The sequence below is a fragment of the Monodelphis domestica genome, chromosome 4, assembly GCF_027887165.1.
Source record: "Monodelphis domestica isolate mMonDom1 chromosome 4, mMonDom1.pri, whole genome shotgun sequence".
Taxonomy (NCBI): domain Eukaryota; kingdom Metazoa; phylum Chordata; class Mammalia; order Didelphimorphia; family Didelphidae; genus Monodelphis; species Monodelphis domestica.
In genome coordinates this window covers 73,373,214-73,399,462 of record NC_077230.1, presented here as the reverse complement: position 1 = coordinate 73,399,462, position 26,249 = coordinate 73,373,214, and the positions used below count along the sequence as shown (strand labels likewise).

The 26,249-nt window shown below is 36.1% G+C and overlaps 1 protein-coding gene across 3 annotated transcripts in view; it reads left to right on the top strand.

Moving 5' to 3' along the window:
- SLC9C1 (solute carrier family 9 member C1) overlaps nt 1-26,249 on the top strand; it is a 98,990-nt gene that overhangs the window by 38,175 nt on the left and 34,566 nt on the right. For all 3 annotated transcript variants that reach the window (XM_056793456.1, XM_007493665.3, XM_007493663.3), the window contains 12 exons: nt 1,673-1,772; nt 3,242-3,385; nt 5,055-5,229; nt 8,818-8,899; nt 10,391-10,557; nt 11,557-11,679; nt 13,083-13,180; nt 15,046-15,165; nt 18,249-18,444; nt 23,133-23,318; nt 24,451-24,600; nt 26,070-26,121. In XM_056793456.1, coding sequence (XP_056649434.1) covers nt 1,673-1,772; nt 3,242-3,385; nt 5,055-5,229; nt 8,818-8,899; nt 10,391-10,557; nt 11,557-11,679; nt 13,083-13,180; nt 15,046-15,165; nt 18,249-18,444; nt 23,133-23,318; nt 24,451-24,600; nt 26,070-26,121 — 1,593 coding nt within the window. The remainder of the gene's footprint in view (nt 1-1,672; nt 1,773-3,241; nt 3,386-5,054; nt 5,230-8,817; nt 8,900-10,390; nt 10,558-11,556; nt 11,680-13,082; nt 13,181-15,045; nt 15,166-18,248; nt 18,445-23,132; nt 23,319-24,450; nt 24,601-26,069; nt 26,122-26,249) is intronic.

Here is a 26,249-nt window from a genome sequence, read left to right as displayed (position 1 = left end):
TGATTTCCCTTACACAGTCTTCAATTCTGGGCTGAGTTTCAACCTTATGCCAGATACATGTGTGGGAAGGGGGCAGGGTAAATTTCCCTTTTGTACACTGGGAACAGTGCAGCAATACTGCTCCTGACCTGGGAGAAAATTCTTAAAAAAGGGGTACATACCAACTTCTATATAGGCTAGATTTCGGGTGGGCAAGAGGTGGTTAGTTTGCACCTTAGCAAGAGGGTGGGGAAGGTCAATGGCATATGGGATATTTTTGTGCCCTAAGTTTAAAAACATCTAAACAGAACTCTTGCCTTGGATTGTACCTAAAAGCAAAACCTTTTCCATCGACTACTTAAAAATTTGGTTTGGCCATTGTTTTAGCTATGATTTTAAAATTTACATTGGCATAAAATGTGGAAGGAAATAGGAAGAAGGAGTAACTCACTGAAAAAAGGGGTAAAAAGAAAAGAGAAAGTGGGGGGGAGGAGGAATCCTTTTCTTGATAATTTAGAATGTTCAGTAGCAGAGTTTGACCACAAGTGACCATAGCTTGCCATTAGGCTGCACATCCAGTACAAGTGCAAGTGTTTGACATATAGTTGAAAACTCTGGTGTAATCCTGGTGACAAAGAAGAGTTTTCCAAGTAATGTCACAATCACTGCACTGATCTGGAATTTAAATACAGCCAATGGGCATTTATTAAGCAATTACTAGCTATCACACTGTGTGCTAAATACAAAGAAAGGCAAAATCAGGATTTCTGCCTTCAATGAGCTAACATTCTTTTAAGGAAGGGCATACTCCTGAGTGTGTGCAAAATACATGCAGAGTAATTGGGAGGTAATTTCAAAGGAAAAGCACATGCACTGGGGGAGAGAGAGGAGGAGAAAGGTTTATACAGCACAAGGCAGGATTTTAGCAAAGACTTGGAGGAAGCCTGGGTAGCCAGTCAGAAGACTCAGATGAAGAGGGAGAGCATTCCAGGCATGGGGGACAATCAGAGAGAAGAATTCCAAGGCTTTAGAAAGGAGAGAACCCTACTGGAGCAATGGAAAGAAGGCCAGTGTTGCCAGATCATAGAGTATATGGAGGGAAGTAAGGTATGAGAAAAGGAGCAAAGGTAGGAGGGGACCAAGTTACTAGGGGATGTAAAAGCCAAAGGGAGGATTTTATCTTTGATCCTAGAAGCAACAGGGAGCTACTTCATTTTATTTAGAAGAGTGCTACTTACTGTCAGACCCTCACTTCAGGAAATTCATTTTGGTAACCCAGTGGGAAGACACTTGAGGGATGGATGTGCACCGATACTGGAAGGAAGGAGGCATATTCACCAGATTGTCCAAATGTGAAATTGACAGGTTGGAGCAGCTAAATGGATATGGGGGCCAGTGAAAGATTGAGGAGTTAAGGAAAATGCTAAGGATGGGAAGGAATGTGGGTGAATGGGAACTGGCAAAAATAGAGAAGTTGGAGAAAGTGTAGGGGTTAGGGGAAAAGCTGATGGGTTCTTTTAGTCATGTTGAACTTGAGAGGTAGGGAACATCTAGTTCAAGAAGTTCAATAGAGGGTCATAGTCAGCAAGTGCATAAAGTCATTAAGCAATCAAGTCATCCAACATGACTCCCCTGATATGGTCCTCAGAGGTAGCTCTGATGCGTTAATGCTTTTCTTTGCTTCTTCAAATAGCTGAATGGAGTGGAATGTCGGGAATTATTACTTTGACTGTGTTGGCTCTTCTTTTAAATTCCACAAGCTTTAAACCAGGAGCTCAGCTATTCCTTTTCAAGTGAGTAGCTGATACTTCTTCATATGGTTTCACAAACCTGTAACTCTGAATTATGAAAGAGAAATAGGCTGCCCAGTGGTCTGCAAACTAAGCTTGAGGGCCAAGTTCTAGCCCTCTACCTATTTTTGTAGAGCCTGACAGTTCAAAATGTTTTTCACATTTTTAAACACAACTTTAATTAATTAACTAAATAGTAAATGAAATGAAATATTTAAATGATCAAATCCAAAAATTACATTATTAATTTATTATCAATAAATTTATATAATAATAAAATAGAACAATAATAATAAAATAAATTTATTTAAATACAATTTTATTTAAAATGTAGACCATTCATAGCTGGAGATTGCACAAAAGATAGGAAGTAGCCGGGATATAAAAGATTGGGCCTGAATTCAGATTTGGCCTCAGAAGCTGTTTGACCCTGGGCAAGTCACTTCACCCCACTTATCCCAGTTTCCTCATCTGAAAAATGAGCTGGAGAAGGAAATGGTAGACCATTCCAGTGTCATTGCCAAAATATGTGACCATGGAGTCACAAAGAGTCAGAGATGACTAAACAACTGAATGACAAATACAAAAACAATGTACAAAATAGGTGTCTATCAGGATTCCATCTGGGTAGAAAGTTGCCAACCTCTGAAAAGTGAAGTGTTGAACTGAACACTGAGGTCACTGTGGTTCTGTAGAGCTGTCACCATTTGGGCATGAAACAGATGGTGTAGTGACAAGAGAGCAGCTCTGAACATGGCAGCCTTTCAGTCCATATGACATGAAAGGCAATATGTGTGGCCATTGAGTGAGCCAGTCAACCAAAGTTTCCTAGATGAGTCAAGTCTCATTGGATCTAATCCTGAATAACTGGATTAGAGATTCCATTGTTTTTTTTTTAACTACAATTGTAAGTCAAATGTTTCCATTTTAAAGTTATTTTTATGAATGTTTTTTATACTATATTTAAGAAAATATTATTCTTGGTGAACTAGAAGCAACTCTAAGCCTTGTTGACAAAATTGCCTATGGTCACTAGAGGCTGCTAGTTCCAAACTGATTCTGAAACGGGGGGGGGGGGGGGGGGGGGGGAAGGCAGTTTGTTTCCCTCTCGGTACAAGAGGTCTTGAATTTTCATACTATCCCAAAGCCAGAGAGGAAAGTACGGAAGCCAGGCCATGAGACCTCACATTCTTGCCCAATAGCTGCTAGATACAATGGCAAAAGTTTTAGACTTTGCTTTCGTGAGACTCTGCACTATGCCACCAGATGATCTCCCATGAAGGCTGGTACCTCTGGGACTCCTACATGGGCCACTTCTAACGTTCCAGTCCTAATCAGTCCTATAGACCGGGATTCATATCTCTTTCAATTTGAGCTAGAAACAAAGACACTGACTTAAATAGTGTGAAAAATGTCCAACAGGTTGGAATTATTTTAAAGGATTAAAACACATTCTTTTCTTGAAAACACAGATTCTGGAAAAGTCTCAAATTTTTTGCTTATCTGATGATATTTACCCTGATTGGACTGATGATCCCAGCACATACATACTTATATTTATCGTTTTCGGATATATATTACGCAGTACACTTCTACTTCACACTGATTGTCATCAGGTAGGAGCAATTGTAACTACAGTTTCATTTCTCTTTTAAACAGCAAGGCCCTGATGAGTATGAATAGTGAATCCGCAGAAGTATTCCCAGATATCTCAATTCACAAAATTACAAGTTAGAATTATGTAAAATATGGCTGTTGGTCCCACCCCAATAGAAGTATCAATTCATAAGTCAATCCATTAAGCATTTATTAAGGGCAGCTGAGTGGTGCAATGGATAAACTATCAGGTTTTAGATTCATCTTCCTGAGATCAAATCTGGTCTCAAATATTTACTAGCTCTGTGACCCTGGGCAAGTCACTTCACCCTGTTTGCCTCAGTTTCCTCATTTATAAAATGAACTAGAAAAGGATATGGCAAACCTCTCTAGTATCTCTGCCAAGAAAATTCCAAATGGGGTCACAAAGAGTTGGACTGAACAATAACAAGCACCTTCTATGTATATGCCAAGCACTTGGAACACAAAAGGAGACATAATATAGTTGTTGCCTTCAAGGAGCTTACAACTTAATACAGGAGTAGCAAGTAAACAAATACATACAAAGTAAGGCATATCCAGGATAAACAGGAAGTCATTAATGGAGGAAAGGCTCTAAAATTAAGTGGGAATGGAGAAGGCTTCTTGTAGAAGGTGGGATTTTACTTGATACTTAGAGGAAAACAAAATGTGACTGCTTCAGGAGATTCATTATTCATATTAATCAGAACTGAGCCATATTTTTAGCTGAACTCAACTTGGTCCTGAAAGTTTTTTTAATCAAATTTATTTTTTAATTTTTTTGTTCAGACTAATTATATTTTTGTTTTAGCAAAAATAATTAGCATATATTTAACAGATGGCATTTATGGTGGGTAACCAGTAGATAGAATTTTGGGTGACCATTAGAGTGATGGTTAAGCCTTCCTGGAATTCAAATGGAAGGCAACAGTGTAGTATCAGACAATGGAGATGGGAATCAGGTTATTTCAGTTCTAGTCTTCAATTTCCACCATGCCAGGTCCTGTGAGTTTTGAAGTCTTGCTCAAATGTTTTCCTTTTCATATGATTTTCACTTTTGGATGTTCTTTATTAATTCTAGGAACCAAAGGAGATTTTTTTTTTTTTACCACAGGGCTGGGCAGAAGATCACAGAGGATCAAGAATATCTATAGTCCTGCCAAACCTTTTCTTTCTTAACTTTCAATTTTCTTCTTAAAAGTAATGAGCCATTAGGGCAACTAGATGTCTCAGTGGACTGAGATTCCATGACCTGCTCTGGGTCGGTGACTACAGATATAGCCAAAAGATACAGAACCCCCAAGCCAGCAAAAAAATACAAATAAAAAGGATCAAATTAATAGACAGTTCAATGGTGAAGTTCCTTTGGGAACTAAATCCTGAAATGATCAGGTAAGATCCATGGAGTGTCAAGGTCAAGTTTCAAGATCATAGATGACAGTCAGCCCAGCAATTGTAGATCATAAGTCCTAAATGGGGTCCTGAACTGCTTTTTAGAGCTGATCTCTGTCTACACTATTGCCCTGGCTTAATATCTTTCAGTAGTAACAGATGTTTCCTAGGAATAATTTGCCTTTCTGAGAAGGACAGCATTCTTCTGAAAGCTAGCAATTCTTACTGAATACTTTGTATCTGATGATTATATGTAATATTTCTTAAATGTTGCAGAATTCTGGTCTTTTTGATAATGAGCCCCATTTTATCTCGTCTTGGCTATGGATTTACCTGGCGCTGGGCATTTACAATTGTCTGGAGTGAAATGAGGGGGCTACTTAACATAAACATGGCTCTAATGTTTTCTTACACTGACAATGCCTTGGGAACAGAGGGAGAAAAATCTCAGGTAAAGAAAATTGTAGTTTTCTTCTTTGGAACTTTTGTTAAACCTTTGTTTCAACTTGTCAATATTTCAGTGATTCATGATATCATCACTGAGAAAACTCCATTAATCCATGTTTTGGCCTCTCTAGATCTTAGTTATTTGTTTCTTTATTTAAATTTTCTATTACTTTTTTTAAATACAATTTATTTACAAGTATCTCAATTCCTCCCTTCAGTTCCTGCATCATAGAATTTATCATCTAGGAGACAGATATGTATATATGTAAATTATCTTTCCTATTTTTTAAAATTTTCAGTTTATTCTCTGGAAGTAACATTTACAAGTTATTCTTTAAGTAGTAAATCTGTGGCTGTGTATGTTGCTCACCTGTTTCTATTCATTTCACTGTTCATTATCCCATGGAGTTCTTTCCAATAAAAAAAAAAATACCTCATCTTCATTTCCTATGGTGCAGTTGTATTCTTCCACAATCATGTACCATAATTTGTTTAGTCATTTTCTTCCAACCCCCACCTGCTATAAATATTTTGAAACATATAGGTTCTATTCCTGATCTCCTTGGGAAACAGACAGCATTGCTGGGTCTAATGGAATACAGAGTTTTATAATTCTCTGGATGTATAATTCCAAATCGCTCTCCAGAATGATTGGATCAGTTCCCAGCTATTACCAGTAGTCTATCAGTGCCCCCAAATTTCCAAATCCCCTTCAACATTTGTCAATAGATCCTTTTGTCACTTTAGCCAATCTGATGGGCATGAGATGATATCTCAGAAATGTTTTGGTTTGCATTTCCTAATCAGTAGTTATGTACAGCATTTTTTCCCATATTCCTGTATATGGCTTTAATTTCTCCATCTAAAAATCATCTTAATATCTTTTGCCCATTTATCAATTGGGAAATGGCCCTTGTTCTTATAAATTTGACAAAGTTCTCTCTATTCAAGAGGTCGTCACTAATTTATTTCATAATCTCGTCCTTCACAAAGGCACAGAGTCCACCACTGTGCCAGTGATCAAAGGTTTTTCACTGAGGGTTGACTTATTTAGAGCTTGACCTCCAGTGCTCCCTGAGGCATCCGAGAAGTACTTATCAACTTGTATGTGTGTGTGTATGTGCATATGTGTGCATGTGGTGTCCATTACATCTATACTTTCATTGCTGAAGGGAACTTTTTTGGAGGAAATTCTTGGTACTACCAATGCAAATAAAAACCTGATTTACAATTTATAATCCGAGATCATTGCCTATAGGCATTGAGAGATTAATTGGCTTTTCCAGAGTCACACAACCAGTATGTTTCAGAGACAGGTTTTGAACTCAGATCTTCATAACTGAGACTGAATATCCCTTGGTATCCTTCTGGTGTATATTAACTCCCTATACTTCAGTAGAGTATATCAATAGCAATTATCTATAGAAGAAATTATTTGGATTAGGGCTAGAAAAAAGTACAAACTTCTGTATCAGAGTTCAAGATGTATTCCCAATTGTGTATTCCTATGTAAGAATCCTAATTCTGATGTCTTTTCAAATCAGGCTTGGACATACTGAAGGCATAAATACAATTTTACAGGCATAAAATGTAATCTTTGTAACTGGAGAAATATTTGTTATTTATGGTGGGGCCAAACCAATATAATAAAAATGATGATGCTACCTCAATTAATTTATCTATTTAATATTATACCAATCAAAGTATAAGCAGTTGTTTCACAATGCTAGATAAAATTTAACAAAATTTATTAGGAGGAACAAAACATCTAGAATCTCAGGGGAATCTTTATTTTTAATGCTGGGGGAATCCAATCAAGCCTGGATTAATAATAGAAAGACCTGTCATATATAACAATCACATCCCTCCCCCCAAAGTGTACAAGTTTTTGTAATTATCCGATTATGATTTCTCAAGTAATCAATTGATAAAGTAACAAGATGATTAGAAATCTCTATCTAATGCAGATAATCTGAGGTCCAATGACTGAAGTAGACTTAATTATTAAACTGAATTTGTAAAGTCTTTGATAATAACATTATTAAACTTAGAAGTGAGGAGAATATAATGTTATTTTAAGAGATATGAAATTTTGGGATGGCTAGGAAGTACAGTGGATAGAATGACAGGTTTAGAGTTGGAAGGTCCTGTATTCAAACTCTCAGACCCTGGGCAAGTCACTTAACCCCCAGTGCCTAGCCCTTACCACTCTTCTGCTTTAGAACCAATACCCAATATTGATTCTAAGATGGAAGGTGAGGGTTTTTTTTTAAGTCAATATCTAAAGTGCATTTGCACTGAGAGGGAAAATTATAGTAAATAATAGTAAAATTGTCAAAAAGTATTTTCAAAAATTGTTGTGTCATTTGATGCAGTTGATAATGCTTGATTTTTCTAGAGAATTAGAATAGACTGCCTTAAGAGATTTCAGATTGTGGGCAGCTAGGTGATATGGTGAACTGAAAAGGGGGGTGGGTGGGAGGTATTTGGGCTCAAATCTGGCCTCAGACACTAGCTGTGTGACCCTGGGCGAATCATTTAACTCCCATTGCCTAACCCTTACAGCTCTTCTACCTTGGAATCAATATACAATATTGATTCTAAAATGGAAAATAAGAGCTCTTTTTTTAAAAGGGATTTCAGATTAACTTTCTTAATTTTTAAGTGAACTTTGGATGACTAATGGTGGGTGATATTTTAGAGGCAATTAATGAACAGTTTTACTAAATGTTCTCTGAGTTACCTCTTACCTCCTTAGACTTGAGAAGCGATGATTATACTTTATTGTGTCCAGCCTGATATTCTGTTTCTATGTTGTCTGAACACTTGAACAACCCCTTGACCAAAAGATAAGATATCCTGAGGTCTCATTAAAAAAACTATTTTAGCCAGAAAACAGACTTGGTTCCATGCTTTTCTATCAGTCATCTTTCATAGACTTTTTGTCTCTTTGAAAGAAATTTGTCTTTCTGATCTTTACTAATTCAGCTCAACTCAAACTATAGACTAACAGAATTTCATAGTTGGAAAAGAAATTAGAGGACATTGAGTTCAATTCTTTCATTAGTGCCAAAGTGAGAAACTAATCTAAAGTTATATATGGCAGAATTCAGATCTACTGACCCCTTTTATTCCATTATTTAACACCACAATAAACTTTTAAATGCTTTTTCTTCTAGTTTCACATTGGTATATTCACTTTATTCTACTTTGGCCATTGTAAAAGAAGATCATTCATAGTGTCAAGTATTTTCTAAGCTGACGCATTAAAAATAATGGTGGCATAATCTCTTCAAGGAGTTTTATCATAAAATATAAATGATCGAGGCAAGAAAAAGTAGAAGTAAAGACAAATAACACTATCCTCTGGGGAGCATGAAAAGAATCAGGAAAGAGAATTCACAGGGCCAACTTAGCCTAACTGAGACACTGTTTTCCCCTCTTCTTTTCCCAGGATGGGACATTTTTGTGATGTTGAATTAGCTACTTCTGTTGAGGTTATCGCCACAGCTAATAGTGATCTTAATTTTATATTGCTGAATATAGAATATATGAAGTGCCAGAAGTTTCTTGGTTTGTTTTTCTATTCTAGATATTACTTCATGGAGTAACAATATGTTTAATAACTTTGATGATCAATTCAATCACATTACCGCGGGCAGTTATCCAATTAGGTAAGCCATATCAATACCATGGGGCCATAAGTATGCAGAAAATATAAGAATTTTAGGATAGTAGGGATCTTAGAGGTTTTCCACTTAGAGATTTCTAACTAATACAGTTTAATAATTAATTTTACAAATGAGGAAATCAAGATTACAGAGAAATTAGATGAGTTACCAAGACTACATATGTTAAGATGGAACTTGAGTTGAGTCATTAATGGAGATAAAAACCATGAGATGTTTAGGCAAATGATGGGATAGGGAGAGATGAGAGAGAGGGAAGAGTAGGATGCATTTTGGGCTTATGAACTTGAGAAACTGGAAGAATGACAAGAACTTTAGGTCAAACAGAAATGTTTAGAAAATGGGGGGGTTGGGGAGAGGAGAAAATTGTGAGTTTCAATGTTGAGTTTGGGGTGGCCCACAGACAATCTAATTCTGGAATTTTGGCAAGAGATTAGGGTTGGCAATAGATATTGAATTTTTCATTCATCCATCCATCTTCCACAAAACTGCCAAGGGGATTTTCCTGAAGTGAAATTCTGACCACTTCACAGTCCCCCATTCCCCATACCAACCACTACCTCAAACACTAAAAAGATCCCAGTGGCTCTTTACTACCTCTCGGATCAATGCTTAGCATTCATGATACCCCTAGCCCTACTTGCTACAACATCCCCAAATATATACATACATACATACATACACAGAAAAACACACACAAACATATATATGTTCTACATAAGCATACATGGACATCTGGCATCCTTTCAGTAGCATGTAAGCTCTTGAGACAGACGCTGTTTTCCTTTTGTCTTTGTCATAAGAGCTTAATGCAATAAGGTTGAAGGGAAGGGAATGAAACAGCAAGAAGTCAGAACAAAGGGAGCTTTTATTTTGGCAAATGGCAACTCTGTATTCTGTATAGAACTCTGTGCCATTAGAATCTGTTACTCTAAAAACTACGATTCCCAGCATCCCATGTTCCATCTTACATTACATGCTGACATAGGGAGGATATAAATATGGTGTAGCCCCACCTCTCTCATTCTTCCTGTGATCTCTTTTGGTGGAGATGGTGTGAGGTGAATGGCAGGAGAATCTACTCAGGTGGCCTTATATTTTGTTAGATAATTACTTTTTTGTTCCTTTACTTCAAGTGATTATTAATTAACTTTATAAAATATAATACTTGGAATGTTGGATATTAATTTAAATCCTACAGCTCTATACTTTTACTGAAAACAAAGGAATATGGGTAATTGTGTCCACAAGCATACTGACCTTGATTTTCATTCCTCCAAATGAAAGGAAATATGGAAGAAAAATCATGAATTGCTGAGTTGCTTCTATGATAAAACTGGTTGATTTAAGCTTTAGTTTTCATTTCCAATCATATTTATTATCAAAACATTAAAAGTAAATTGAAAGGAAATCATATAAATCTATATAGGGAGGCCAAGATTTCCATGTTTTAAAGTCTCATTCTTTGTTTGATAGGTCTCCGTGACATTACATTAACACAACGCAAGTCACTCTATTACACAGTTCAGCATTTTCAAGGAATAATCAAGGCTTCAGCTTCTGCATTAAGATTTGACAGAGATCTTGCCAATGCAGATTGGAATTTAGTTGACAAAAAAATCATGTTTACAAATCCATATAAGGTGAGCAGTTGAACTATATTGTCTTCTTTTTTTTTTTAAACCCTTACCTTCCATCTTGGAGTCAATACTGTGTATTGGCTCCAAGGCAGAAGAGTGGTAAGGGCTAGGCAATGGAGGTCAAGTGACTTGCCCAGGGTCACACAGCTAGGAAGTGGCTGAGGCCAGATTTGAACCTAGGACCTCCCGTCTCTAGGGCTGACTCTTAATCCACTGAGCTACCCAGCTGCCCCCTATATTGTCTTCTATACAGAGTAGGAAGTGATTAACCTCAAATAAATATAATTAATGAAATGAGTACAGATTCATGACTCTTGATCATAGCAATCAATAGGCAAGCTGCAATGGTTCCTCTAATGCTTAGAAAAAAGTAAGGAGCACGGTGGGAAACTATAAATAGGAATTAATCAGCAAATATAGAATGGGTTCCAACTCCCATGACCTTCAAATGAAATATTATTTGTAATATATTATGTAAACCTAATTTTCATCATTGTTAATATGGATGAGATGTGACGGAAATATTTTGTGTTCCTGGTATTAGCTAGAGAAGAGATATCAGGTGGAAAAGTGTTCCAAAGATGGTATGGAAATACTCTCATGATCTTTTAAATAGTGATTTGCACTCTAGAGGAGGCAAGTCAAAACTAATCCATCTACTTGTGAATAAGTTCAACTACAGTTCAGGGAACCTGGCAGTGAGAAGAAAACCCTTGGGATGCCTGGGACTCAGAATATAGTTCAGAAAAATAATTCATTCCTTGAAATCAAATCTTTATGGGCTATCTATAAAGCAGGCCATTACCTATCTATTTTGCCTGTTTATGAAGAATTGTGGACATCCAGATGATCTGCTTAGTTCAGGAAATCATAACTTTGATATCAGGTGAAAGATTTGTTTTTTCTTTACTGTCTATCCTTTGTAAAAAAAAAAGAGCCTATTTGCTAATTATTTGACATACATACTATATTTATGGTAGCATATTTCATTTTCATAATTAGTTGAAGCCAGAAGAAGAAAGACAGAACCTCAAATGTCCAGATTGTAACAAGGAAATAAGAGAGGCCAGCATTAATACTGAAATCATGGAACTGGCAAGAATACGTCTCTTATCGGCACAAATAGTTTGTACTTTGGTCTATTCTTTCTATTCATCTTTTTTTTTTTAAGTTTCTAACCTTCTACTTGGGCTAATCTTGATTTATATTCAACTCAATGTCCCTTTCCATGGTGTCCCCATAAGGAAAGAAAGCACAATGTTACTAATCTTCTGATCATAGCAGACACGAAGAGAGTGCCAAAATGACTAAGGCAATTTTCAAACTGGATTCCTAGCTACTCTAGGTCCAGGATTAGACTTGGAATGTATCTACTATAGCATGCTGCCTCTTCCTGACTAATGAATTTGCTTAATGTAGTTGGTCTGTATAAAAACCAAGACCCATAAAGTATGCCCCCAAATTCATGCTATAATAATAGCCTTTCAAAGGTATTTTTTGCAAGGTCATTAGATAGTATGCATTTTGCATATGTAGAGATTAGGCTTACATTTTTTGGTGAAGGGAGGTAAGACAGCACTGCTGGGAATGACTAAACCAATCTAATCCAAACCAACCAGTATTCATTAAGTATATTCAAAACATTGAGGATAATGGTCAAACCTCACACCCATCACTGAGAATGTGAAGACGTCCCCCCTGGTGGAAGGGGTGGATGAAAATAATTTGTTCCAACCTCCATGGAGACCGTAGATCTGAGTTAGACATCAAAGAAGCTAGTCATCTACTACATCCCAAGCCATCACCAGTGATTTTGACTTTTGTTTTACTACTGGATTTCAATGGCTCTGGAAGAGAGAGTAAGACTGATAACTTTGTGCAACTCCTGCCTCACTTAAATCCTATTCACTCACAAGTCAAGACATCACCTCATGATGGCTTTGGTCCTCTTCCACTAAGATGGATAACAACCATTATGTTCAAGGCACTGTGCTAGGTATGGAGAGGATATAGGATGATAAAATAAAAGACAAGCCCTTCCTCCTATGAAATTAACTTTTTTCTATTGGGAGTAGGGTAAAAATATAACATGGAAACAGAGAAGTATAAACACAATAATTTACGAGGGGAAAAGACATAACAGTTAGGGAAAAACCAAAAGATGTAGTAGCAGATAGACTTTGGGACTTTGTTCTTTGACTTCTTATTTCCCGGTGCTTTTTCTCTCTCTTTATAATATTCTACCTCACATACTTTTTCATGTGCCACATAGTCAGTGAGAGTGGATGTATGGGAAGCATATATTTAGAAAATTTCAGGAGTGCTGAGTTACTGACCTATGTGCAAATTCAAAGTATTCTACATGATTTCACTGTTTGAATTCTCTATAAAAGCCAAAATATAGCCCTTACCCCTCAAAAATGTTTTAGCACTTAATACTAATGCAAACAAAATTATTTTCCCTACAAAAAGGAAAGCATGTCATCTTTATGGCCCTTATAATAATTAATTTCATTATTTCTTTAAAGGCAAGCTATGAGAGGCAATACATACATGAGATTTTGTCCCAAAGTGCAGTCAAAGTTTTAGTAGGTGCTGCAGGGAGTTTTGGCGATAAAAAGGGAGAGTAAGTATCTATTTAATGCTTTCATTCATTCAACAAATATTTCTTAAGAGTCCGCTCCATTCATGGGATTATCTTAGACACTAATGATACAAAGACAAAATAAAATAATAGATCTTACTCTAATGAAGCTTAAATTCTATTGGGGTGATTCATTCCATTAAACATTCAATCCAATAAACATGGATTAAGGACCTACTGTGGCATCAAGATGGTGTGGTGGATAGAGGGCAGAGTGCAGAGGTCTAGAGTCAGGAAGTCATCATTCTGAATTGAAATTTGGTCTCAGTCATTTATTAGTTGTCTGACCCTGGGCAAGTCCCTTAACCCTGTTTTCCCCTCCATAAAATGAGCTGGGGAAGGAAATGGCAAACCATTCTAGTATCCTTGGCAAGAAAACCCCAAATAGGGTCATGAAGAGTCAAATGTGACCGAAAAACAGCAAAGGTGCTACTATGTGCCAGGCACTGTGCTAAGTGCTGAGGATATAATTAATAAATGGAAATCTAGTCCTTGCCCTTGAGAGGCTTATAATCAAAGGAGAGAAACAACACACACACACACACAAAAGAGTAGGAAAGAGAGGAAAAGACTAGAGAATACTGCTTGAGGAGGTTTGTCTGTGGAGTTGAGAAGAATAGAACAGTAGATGCAAAATGAACTGAGCTATCTGCCTTCTATAAAGGAAGGCATTGGGAGGAGTTTGGTATTCCACTCTCCAGTCTTCTGATCTTCTGAACAGAGGGGAGAGGAGGCTGAGGGATTTGGTGCCAATGAAAGTTAGAGTTAACGTGGCATGGTGATGAGATTTAGAAATGATGAGCTTATCCTGGAAGAGGCATCTAGTGTAAAGTCAAGACATGCTAAATTAATTGATGAATAGGAAATAGCTAGTACATAAACTTAGTTAAAATTTAGGCTTTGAACAGATGTATTAAATAGGTCGAATATGTGTATTTGTGTGTGTGTTTGTATACATAATTTTTGTAGAGGAGAGGCATGGTCAAACTTAAGAATATTAATTAATTTCCTAGGTGTATAGTAGCCAGAAACTATTATAAGGGATGATGTTCAAAAGATAAGTGATGAGGTCCTGATTTAGGGTGGTGGTTGCATGAATAGAGACATTTTTTAATAAAAATCTATTGTTTCTTTTATGAGAAAAATCCCATCCATCATACATACCCTTAGCCGTTTCCCCCTTATTCTTTTTATTTTGAGCTTAATAAACATCAAATAATATACTTTTCCATATATATAACATAAGAGAAAAAGAGGACTGTACATGAAACTAGATCTTTATTATGTACAGTTTTTCTTCTTTTAAAGTATATATAAGTTTAACCTACAGCTTTCAAAGCTGTCTTGCTTATCTATACTTCTTTTAGTTCTCTTCTCAGCATTGTTAAAAAAAAATTTTTTTCCTCTCCTTTTTCCCTCTTTTTCTCACTCTCTATTTTTCTATTTCTATGCCCCTTTACCTTCCCACCCAGTACTGGTAGGGAAAATAAAGAAGAGAAAAACAAAACCCTTTTGACCTATATGTATAGTTAAGGAAAGCAAATTCCTCCATTGCTGCTCCTTGGATACTTAAGGTTCTTTGGACCTGACCAAGTCAGGAGTCCGTCCATCTTTTCAGCAAAAATGGTCATATTTTATTTTGGTGACACATATTCCAAAGAATTGGCAGAGGCTCTACAAAACTGTACTTGTGAAAAATGTAGACTACTTTCTTCCTAGCCATTTTCCTCCAGATCATCTAGTATATAATCGATTTAGTGAGGAAATAAGATTTGTTTTCTGGTGGACTTGAAATCAAAATATGCCAGAATTACATTTGAAATTTTTTACTTTCCTTTTGCTTTCAGATTTATGAGTTTTCAGACAATACGGGCTTATGCTGAAAAAAAGAAATTCTTTAATTTTGTGAGGAAAATATTACTTAATTGGGTTTATAACACTAGAAAAGAAAAAGGAGTGCCATCAAAGTGAGTGCTATATAATTCTAACATAAATATAATTATACTTCTGCAAAATTTTCCAAGTTTTCAAGATTTGATCCTTTAGTAATAGTATAATACAGGCTAATAATTATTAGCGACAACTATGTTTTAATAATAATTCTCATTTCCACAGTGCAGTAGAGTTGACAAAGTACTTTTTTTTTTTCAGTTGTATGAGGAGTTAGATGGTGGGAGTAATCTAGACAGTAACTATGGTTACCCTTATAGCAACTATTAACACTCAAATTTGAACCTGGTTTTCTAGGCTCCAAATCCTGCATTCTTTCCACTATTTCATGTAGCCTCCTGAAATGCAAACAAACTGAAAGTCTTTGTAAACTCAACTACGTTGTTCTAAAAGTTTTAATAATTGCTCAAATTGGTATTGGGGACAGAGCTCTAGCTATGAGTTTATCCCCTTCCCCGCATTAAATTGTTTCCTTAATGCTTCCCTTTAAAAAATGAAAAACTACAGAAGGGTGGCTAGAAGTTAACTCCTTGATCTCTCAGTTTGCTAATGATGAACTATAGTTATGGGCCAAGTCTAAAACATCAAGCTAGTGAACAGCATTTTTATTTTTCATTCATATAAGCATTATACTTTTATGTTTTCATTTAGCATGTTAGCTAATTGCCTGTCTATTCTGTCAGATTTTTAATCCATCTAGTTTTAAGAAAAAAATTCTCAAAAAATTCATTACAAAATACATTATAGTCTTTTCTTTTTTCTCTTCTCTTCTCTTCTCTTCTCTTCTCTTCTCTTCTCTTCTCTTCTCTTCTCTTCTCTCTCTTCTCTCTTCTCTTCTCTTATCTTCTCTTCTCTTCTCTTCTCTTCTCTTCTCTTCTCTTCTCTTCTCTTCTCTTTCTCTTCTCTTCTCTCTTCTTCTCTTCTCTTCTCTTCTCTTCTCTTCTCTTCTCTTCTCTTCTCTTCTCTTCTCTTCTCTTCTCTTCTCTTCTCTCTCTTCCATCCCAAGGCTGTTTGTCTAGCCTGAGGCCTATGGATTTAAAACCATTTTGATAATAGATTTTACTATAAGTGATTTCCTTTGTAATGCTCATTGTAATCTTGTGCATTTTAAAACATTTTTCTGAGGAGCCAGTAGGCTTTAACCAGACAGCCAAAGGATTCATAAACAAATAGGAACAAAGTTAAGAACTATGCTGTAAGAAAATGATGGATAAAGATGAGACATGTTTCATAATGTAAATGTGTCAACACTAGCTTGCAGGTACAACAGAGAGGCAAAGAATCACTGTCAGCACGCATTTATTGCATATATTAATCATAATAATATTATTATTTATTATTAATTATGTGCTATTAATTAATTAGCATTGGGCTAATCACTGGGGAAAGGAAGAAAAAAAATCAGTTCTTGCTCCAAGGAGTTCTAGTCCAATGGAGGAGACAACAATGGAGAAGAAATGACCACATAGGAAAAAAGCTATATACAGAATAAAGTGGAGATTATCAACTGAGGGAAGGTACTAGCATTAGGGAGGATTGGGCAAGGTTTCTTGAAAGGGTAGAACTTTAGCAAAGGAACCAGAGAAGCCAGGAGATAAATGAAGGATAAAATTATAGGCATGGGGGCCAGCTAGTGAAAAATTCACCAAGTAGGAAAATTGATTGTCTTATGAGAGGACTAGCAAGGAGGTTAGGTCTCAGAATATGCAAGGATGTGTAAGGTATAAGAAAACTGGAAAGCTTGGAAAGTGATCAGGTATGAAGGGCTTTGAATGGCAAACAGAGGATTTTACATATTTGATGTTGGAAGCATCAGGGTGCAACTGGATGTTATTGAACAGGGGATCAATATGGTCAGGACTGTTCTTTAGGAAGGTTAATTTCATAACTGAGTGGAGGATGGACTAGAATGAGGTAAAGACTTGAGGTAGGAAGACCAATCAGTGGGCTATTGCAATAAGTCCAAGCAAGAGGTGGACCATGGTGGTGGCAGTGGCCGAGGAGAAAAGGGAGGATATGCCAGAGATATTAAGTTAAAATTAGCTAGGTTTGGTAACAGATTGGATATGAGTGACGAGAACAAGGAATTGAGGATGACAACACTGTTTTGAAACTGAGTGACTAGAAGCAAAGTTTGAAAGGGGAAAGGTTTGGGGGAAAAAGATAATGGATTCAGTGTAGGATAGTTTAATATGTACATAGGACATTCAGTTCAAGATGTCCAAAAGGCAATTAGAGATATAAGTCCTGGAAGCCAGGATTGAATAAGTAGGCTTGAGAATCATTTGTAGAGAGAGAGTAGTTGAATACACGATAGTGGATCAGACCACCAAATGAAATATATTTATATTTTTCTAGCAAAGGAGACTGACTGAGAAAAAGTGATCATAGGTATTAGGGGTTTTAAGATAGAAGCCAGAAGCTAGGAGAGAAGAGTATCAATAAAAAGAGGATCAATAGTGTCCACAGTTGCAGAGAGGCTATAAAAAGGATCAAGAGTGAGAAAAGGCAAATTAAATTTGGCAACTAAGATTTTATTATTAATTTTCAAAGAGAGTTGTTTTAGTTGAACAATGAGGTCAGAAGTCAGACTGTAGAGAAAGATGTAAGAAGAGAATGAAAGGAAGAGAATTGGAGATATAGGTTGCAGATGATCTCCAGGAGTTTAACTACAAAAAAGGAGGAAAGATAGGGGAAAATAGCTTTTGAGGATGGATGGATCAAAGTGAGAGTTTTTTGAGGGTGGTGAAGCAGCCAGGAGATAGAGAGGAGATGATAGAATGGGTGATCTGATAGAAAAGGTGGCATGGAAAGGGTCACTTGGGCAGGCAAAGTTTGGGGAAGGAAAAAGGCCACCCCTTTATGTGAGACAAGAGAAGGAGGAAATAGTGGCAAAATGCATGTGAATGATGTGAGATGAGAAGAGAGTCAGATAAGGACTAGAAGTTCTTCACTATTTTCTAGCATAAAAGCAGGATTATTCAGGTGTAGATGATGACAACAGAGAATTACATTCTCATGTTAGGTCCTTACAAGTTTGACAAAGAGCATAAGTATATAATAATGATATAATTTTTTTCTAAAAACTTTTTTTAAACAGAAATCCAGTTCTCTTATTTTGTCATAAGATTGTATTTAATGATGAATTTGAATCCAGTGTATATCTTATAATCATATTGAATATGGCTCCTCTTCTAATTTCTTGGATACCCCAGTTATATGTGATTTACGAGAAAGAAGCCAGGACTGTAAACCACATGTTCCTTTCGTTTTACATAATAGAAAGCATACTTAAGGTAATAGCCATCTGTTGTCCATCTGTGTGTGTGTGTGTGTGTATGTGTTTTTAGATACATTCGATACATAAACAATTCCCAAAGCTGGTTTTGTTATATCACTTAGTATTACTCATGACCTTGAAAGATACCAAAAACTCTTCCTCAAATATAAGTACAAAAACGAATGTTAATTTATGCACTTCAATAAAGAGTAAGCGTTCAGACATTTACAGATTTTTTTGCCTGTTTTTGGAAAAATGGAATTCTGACTCCATCAGTTCCTTTTAGGATGGTGGCTAGCCTTTTTCATCTTGAGTTTTAGACGTTTATAAATGTAACTAGAAATGTGATCAAAATTTAAGTTTTATATGATAAGATTGAAGCTAAAAAAATAAAGACAGTGAAATTACATTTGATGTTTGAGAGATATAAATACAATTTGAGGTATTATTGGTATGGGAAAAATAGTTCAGGCTGAGAATTGATAATCCTTAAATTAGAGGCAGAAGACTATTGCTAGTTACCTCTTGCTAGCTTTGTGAGTTCAGGAAAAATGCTTGAAAGGGTCCCATTTACTTGATAGAGTTTTCTGAAGATTAATAGAAATACTGTACATGTAAGTATCTCTATACCTATCACAGAGTCTTGTTGATTGAGTAATAAATTGAAAAGTATTTTTCAATTGCAAGATATCATCATATTCATCTTTAATATAATTTAAGTTATGAGATCATAGATCTAGACATTGTAAGGATCCTTTCTTTAGGGGTTATCCAGGCCAAATCTTTCATTTTGCAGAAGGGATATCTGCCACTCAGACAACAGCAGAGATTTTTCAAAAGTCACAGAGCTAATAAGCAAAGAGCTAGAACTTGGCCACAAATACTATGACTCCAAATCCAGGTCTTTTTCCAAAGGCATGCTCTTTTTAGATCCTACTCCAATGCCTCCAGCGAGATTTAAATGTAATGATGGTCTCTCAAAGGAAATTCCAGTTAAATTAAAGTTTTGGTGGATCCTACCTAACTGGGAAGGCAGCTAGATGGCATAATGGATAGATCACTGAACCTGGGGGCAAGAAGATATGAGTTCGAATTTTACTTCAAACACTATATGACACATGGCAAGTGTTTGCTCCAGATTCCTCATTTATAAAAATAAGTGAGAGAAGGAAACCACTCCAGGATTTTTGCCAAGAAAACCCCAAATGAGGTCAGACATGATGGAACAATAACACTACCACCACCACCACCACCAAACTGGAAAGGATTTGAATATTAATATTAAACTATCATCTGAGGACCCACTTAGATAAATTCAGACTGTCTAGGCATAAGGTTGGTCTTGAAACAATAATGTTTTGGACTATTACAAGTCATGAATACATTAACTAAGATGTGGAGGGATTAGAGTCTTTTTTGATGGAGGAAGTACCTAGTCCAAGGAAATAATGGATCTTCAGAAGTATTTTAGTTATTATTAAGGTACAAAGATGATGGAGCACAAATTTGAAGACAAACTACAAGCAGATGCAGTCTTCCAAAGTTATTTTGTAAGTTGAATACATATTATCTTAATAATCATTTATCTGGAAGAATAGGATTTAGAAGTTTTAAAATATTTTTTTTTGATGGTAGGTCATTTCAGACTCTTTGTGGACTCATTTGGGATTTTCTTGGCAGGGATGCTGGAGTGGTTTGCAATTTCCTTCTCCAACTTATTTTATAGATGAATACCTGAGACAGAGTTAAGTGATTTGCCCAGGGTCACACAACTAGTAGGTGTCTGAGATCAAATTTGAACTCAGGAAGATGAGTCTTCCAGATTCCAAGCCCAGAACCTAATGCCCTCTGCCACCTAGATGCCCTTTTAAAATATGTACATATATAAATTAGTATTGAGTTATTATTTAAAAAAAAACATAATTTTGTCACCTTGGAAAGGGTGTTAGAATTTTCATTAGAATGTCTATGTTCATTTCCTAGTTCTATAGCAGACCAACAATTTGATTCTGGGCAAGTTCAACTTAATAGCCTCAGTTTCCTCATCTGTAAAATGAGGGATTAAACTCAGACAATTTTAAGTTTCTTTCTAACTCTATAAGCTTCTAATAGTATATGGTTGAAACACATGCTTTCTTAGCATACTTGTAATATTCTAAAATAATTTTTCTTAAAAATTAGTGTATCCTTTTTAAATGTGTATATAGTATGTGTTTTATTGTGACACAGGCCATCCCTTATATATTCTTAGGAGAAGAGAAGAATGCAGTAAAAAAAGTAAGCAATATTATAGCTGACATTGATGAAACCTTTTCTGTTTTAGAAAGTGCTGAGTTGAATTAAATTGGAAATATGCTTAAGAGAGCATAGGTCCCAAATTTTCCAACTCTTTTTCAGTTTTACCCCAAAAAATATTCCTGCCAGAATTTGTTTCATATTTGATTAGGACTTTTTGCCTGTAACTATTCATTTGGCAATGAAGTTTCCCTGATAACTGTAAGAATGATATTAGGAAATAAGTATATTTTTTATTAGTTTAGGGATAAGAAGTGAAGTGGCTGCTTGAGACAAGAACTGGAGTTTGAAGCAGAGCTGAGAGAGCATGTTAATTTCAGATGGAACAGTTATAACCATTTTTCTATGTCAATTACTCTCTCTGGCAGTTGGAAGTTGGTCTCTAGCAGTTGGCAGAGACACTCTCAGAGACTCTCTCTCAGGGCTGGAGGAGGTAACATCTTTGCCTCTCTCTCTGTCTGAGGGAAGGATCTGAAGGAGCTCAGTGTTTTCCTTTCCCAACTTGGGAAACACTAGTGACTATCTGTAGTGGTTTTATAGATTGTTTAATTCTGAGAAGACCAAAGAAAAACCTGGCCTTTGGTTTGGACTGTGAGTCTGTTAAGACTCAGAGTCCTAACTTGATTCTTGTTGAGACTCAACCAGCTAGCCTTTGCTATTTTATAATTTGAAGGTAAAGTTAAGATTTATAAGGATATTAGGGGTAGTTTTATTTAAATAGTATAAATTTGCATTAGTTAGATCAGGGAGGATTAATGTAGCCTTTGAAACACAGGAGAAGCGGTTCCTTGGGAACCTGGGAGTTTATTTGAGTGAATTTAGAATCCCTTAGAATTAGAAATCCTTCTTTATCTTTATATTGAACAGTTTCAATAAACATTTTATTTTTATAATAAGAGTCTCTTTAGCATCCTTGTACCTGGCCCTGAATGGAAGTCCACATTTGAACTTCACTTCATCACTGAGGATATTTTTGGTTACCTCTATGAAAAGTATCAGAAAGTATCCAAACAGTTTGGACCTGATTGGCGAGTTAAACAGTTTTTCCATCTAAATATTTTATTTTATGTAGCTCATCATTATTTATTTTTATACAACTTGGATAAAAGTGGAAGAAAGACTTCATTTTGATCCAAGATCATTTGAAACATTGAAACTGAACTAGTCATATATCTAGTAAGAGACTCTGTCTTTTATTAGACATATGAGAAAAAGAGAATTTTGTTTTTTTTATAAGTTTAAAATATATGTGTATACATTTGATATTAGGACTAATTTATTCATTTTGTCAGAGTTCTAAGTCAACATTCTCTAAATTGTCAAATGGTACAAGTGTCAAAAAGTACAGAGTTCCTCTAGCAATTCTCATTTTTCATAAAAGGTGAGAGGAAACAGAAAAGTTCAGAAATATGAAACATAATACTTATAAAAATAGATTTTTCACATGAAAAATTACCTGAAAATGATTACAGAGTCTGTGCCGCTATATAGAAATATGAAAAGCTCTATATATCTATTTCATGATTAAAATAAACCTAAATGAGAACCTTGTGCTCAAGGGAGCATATATTTGTAGGTTCTAAATGAGAAGAGATACAAAAATATCATTAGATTATGACAACATAGCCAATATGAAATAGAATATTTTATAATGATCTGCTTCCTTCATGGGTCTTGTCTGATGGGTAGAAACCCATTCAAAAAAGTCACAAATGTGTCAGTACAATCTTCTATTTTGTTTTTGTTAGTTAAACATGACCAAGCCACAAGCACTCCATGTGAGACAGTCTCGTTAGATAGCTGAGTGCATAGAGGAGAGAGGCAATATAGTGATTAGAAAGTCTGACTTGGCATCAGGAATACTGGTGTTTAAGGTCTACCTCCAATGCATTCTAGCTATGCGATCATGAAGAAGTCATTGATAATTTGGGCAAAAGTCACCCTCATCAGGAATTACCCAGATAATTACATCAAACCTTTGCTTTATCCCTGTTGTAGTGGTGATGGTGGTGGTGGTGGTGGTGGTAGGGGGTTAGAAGTAGAGGTAAAAGGTCTATAGATGTGATTTTATCACTGTCGGGAAATCTGAATGTCAAACGCTTTCCCCTAATGTATGTCCAAAACTCTTCCATAATTCAGTCTTGGAGAGTGTCCTGACTTTATACATTTCTGCTAGAAAAAGAACTCTTAAGGACATAGAGCTATTGGCTGGTAAACAGCTAGACTTTCCATCCTTCCATTTTCTTCCTCTGGTGTCTCTTCTCCCCACTGTCCATGTGTGTCTTTGTGTTATAAGACAAATGTGTGGGAAACTTCCTGTTCAATGAAAAATCTGTCTGAAAATTATTTTCTTGTGATCAGTCAGCTGCCAAATCAAAACTGACAATTTGTGAATTTCTAATCAAACAGTTAGCAGCAATGAGAAAGGGATATTTCCAACACAACTGGAACCTCTTTGAGTTACTAATCATAGTACTTGGCATCATTGAAGAAATACTGATGGTGACAGATGCTTTTAAGAATTCTATCTATGTATTTCAAGCTTTGATCGTTCTAAAAATTTCAAATTTACTACGTGTCTTTCGCATATTAAAGGTAAGGAATCATCAAATCATTATATCAGAGCTGGAATACTGAATGGGGGCTTTTTTTCTGATTGTTAAAGCAAATATATTATATCTGATTGTCTTCCAATAATTCTGTGCTTACCATGTGCCAGGCACTGTGCTAAACTTTGGGGATTCAAATGCAAGTAACTGAGTACAAATCTGGTTTTGTTCAGTAACTAGTTTTTAGCCTGGCCAGGTCATTTAACTTCTGTCTACCTCAGTTTCTTCAACTACAAAATGGGGATAAAAATAGGACTCATTTCTCAGAATCATTGTGATAATCATAAAAGAAAATATATGTAAAATGTTTAGCACAGTGCAAGACATACTGTAGGCTCTTAATAAATGTGTTTTCCCCCTCTGCCTGCCTTTCAAAGGGCTTAAATTCTTTTTTTTTTTTTTTTAAACCCTTACCTTCCCTCTTGGAGTCAATACTGTGTATTGGCTCCAAGGCAGAAGAGTGGTAAGGGCTGGGCAATGGGGGTCAAGTGACTTGCCCAGGGTCACACAGCTGGGAAGTGGCTGAGGCCAGATTTGAACCTAGGACCTCCCGTCTCTAGGGCTGGCTCTCAATCTACTGGACTACCCAGATGCCCCCCAAAGGGCTTAAATTATAATGGGAAAAGACAACACATAAAAAGTCACTGAAAAGAGTTGGCGAGAGGGGAAAGGAGGAAAAGGTACCTATTAGAGAAACATTGTAGAAGAAATCTGGAGCACAGCCTAGAAAAAATAAAACATGGTTGACTAGGGCACTCCTTAAATGGAGCCAATTAGAGGGAAAGGTGGCAGAAGTGGAGAATACTCCCACTGTGTGAATTCCAGAGATGTGGAAAAGCTTCAGGATGAATAGCTAGGAAATGGTAGAGACCTATAATCCAACCTGAGAGGATGATTTATGGAAATCCTCTCCTTTATTTACTGGTAATAATGTTAAGGTTAATGGTATATGAGGAAGCCTTTGATGTTAGGTTCCTTTTTAATATTTATATATAATCCCACAGATCACTTGAGAACTCTACTAATTTTTAAAAATGTTTCATCTTGTCTATATCAATCAGATTATCTTTTAGGTTAAGTAGATTTCTATATGTAATATAATTTTTCCTTATTTTCAGCTCATAACACCAGTGCTACTTCAAGTAATAGATAGAAGAATGACACATCAATTGTCCTTTAGATACGCCATTTTAAAAGGATATGTCCAAGGTGAAGCAGATATAGCATGTCTAATCGACAAAATTTCTAGTAGTAAATTAGTTGCTGAGGTGAGAGAAAGTATAAAAAAGTAAAAATTATATTTAATTTATTTTCCCCCTTTTCATTCTTAGACTCATACTGGCAGATGGTGAATTAACACAAATCCTATGTTTCCAAACCTGCAATTAATTGTAATTAAGTAATAGAAAGGCAGTGACCAAGTTAGCCTCTCTCCATACACCTAAGGTTTCATACCAGCAAGAAGTGAGGGTTTTCATTCTATATGTCTTGATACAATTTCTGTATTCAATCAAATTCAATATATCTTTCACATCCATCCCCCTTTTCCCATTCACGTAACTATCCTCTCCATCACACACACACACACACACACACACACACACACACACTGGACTCTCTCAGTAACTCATACTGCACCAGAAATTGAAGTGTCTTCATAATGCAACAATACAGGAGGATTTTAATCCCTAAAAGAGTTAAAACATTATAGCTTTGTCCATTTAATTGAAGCTAGCTAAATTTTTAGTAGCTAACGGTGGGATTAGAGATGCAGTTTCAGAAGCATTTATGTGACACATTCAGTAGGCAAAACCAGAAAATTTTAGCTTTTTTAAAACAAAAAAATCTTCACCAATTTCTTTGGAAATCACCACCCAGTCTTGTTAACTACAAGACATTCTAGGAGTTCTCAAAGCTGAATTTAGAGGAAGCATCTTTCTAAAGCAAAAGACATCCGAGCACCTGGGGAAAGAAGTTCGTTTTTATATCCTTTAAAGAATAGACTGAATAGTGCATTGGACTAGATGGCTTCTGCTCCTTTCCATCTGGAAGAGATTTTGTGTCTATTAATTTGATTCAACAAAATGCAAAGTGTGTGGAGTAAAGGGAAAAGCTCTGGATTGGGAGCCAAGGTACCCAGATTCAGATTAGATATGCTGTTTATTCCTTGTATGATTTTGGGCAAATGACTCAACTTGCCTGAACCTTATCTTTTTTCCCCTCTACATTGAAGCATTTGGATTAGATGGTTTCTGAGACGTATTCCAACTATCTATCCAACTATCTGGGATGCTATGATCATTCTGATTCCAAATCCCTAATCCTATGACCTCTGAGTTTTTCAAGCCAACTGCCTTGCTTGAGGTCTATCCTATTATCTACCTCTATTTTATCCTCATAACACAGGGTGGGGGAAAAATCTCATGATGTCACTGGATAATTGCCAAAGTCAACAATAGCACCTATGCAGATCATATTATAATGTGCATATTGTCTACAAAATGGAGGACATTTCCCCCACAATCAGAGAAATACCTGCTTGTCCTTTGAGCCCCTTGGAAATGTCCTTAGTAAATATCATTGTCCCTTCTCAAGTTCTGGACCACATTACATGGGTTAGACATCATACTGTGCCCACATGAAAGTTTAGTCCTAAAAAAGCCCTAAGGATCCTTCACTGAGTTTTGCTTCCAGCTATATACATGGGTTGTGAATTTATGTACTTTTTGTTTGATAGGAATTACGTAAGCGTGTCTCCATGAACGCAGAACGTGCTATGAAAGAGCTAGGTAGGTAATTCTATGGCAGGTTTTTCTTTAAATAGATGGTCAGTATATTATGAGCACATTACAAGGTCCTGGGTCTCCATAGGTTCAGAAGGAATACGGTTTTTGTAATAAATTCAAATTCTGTCTGG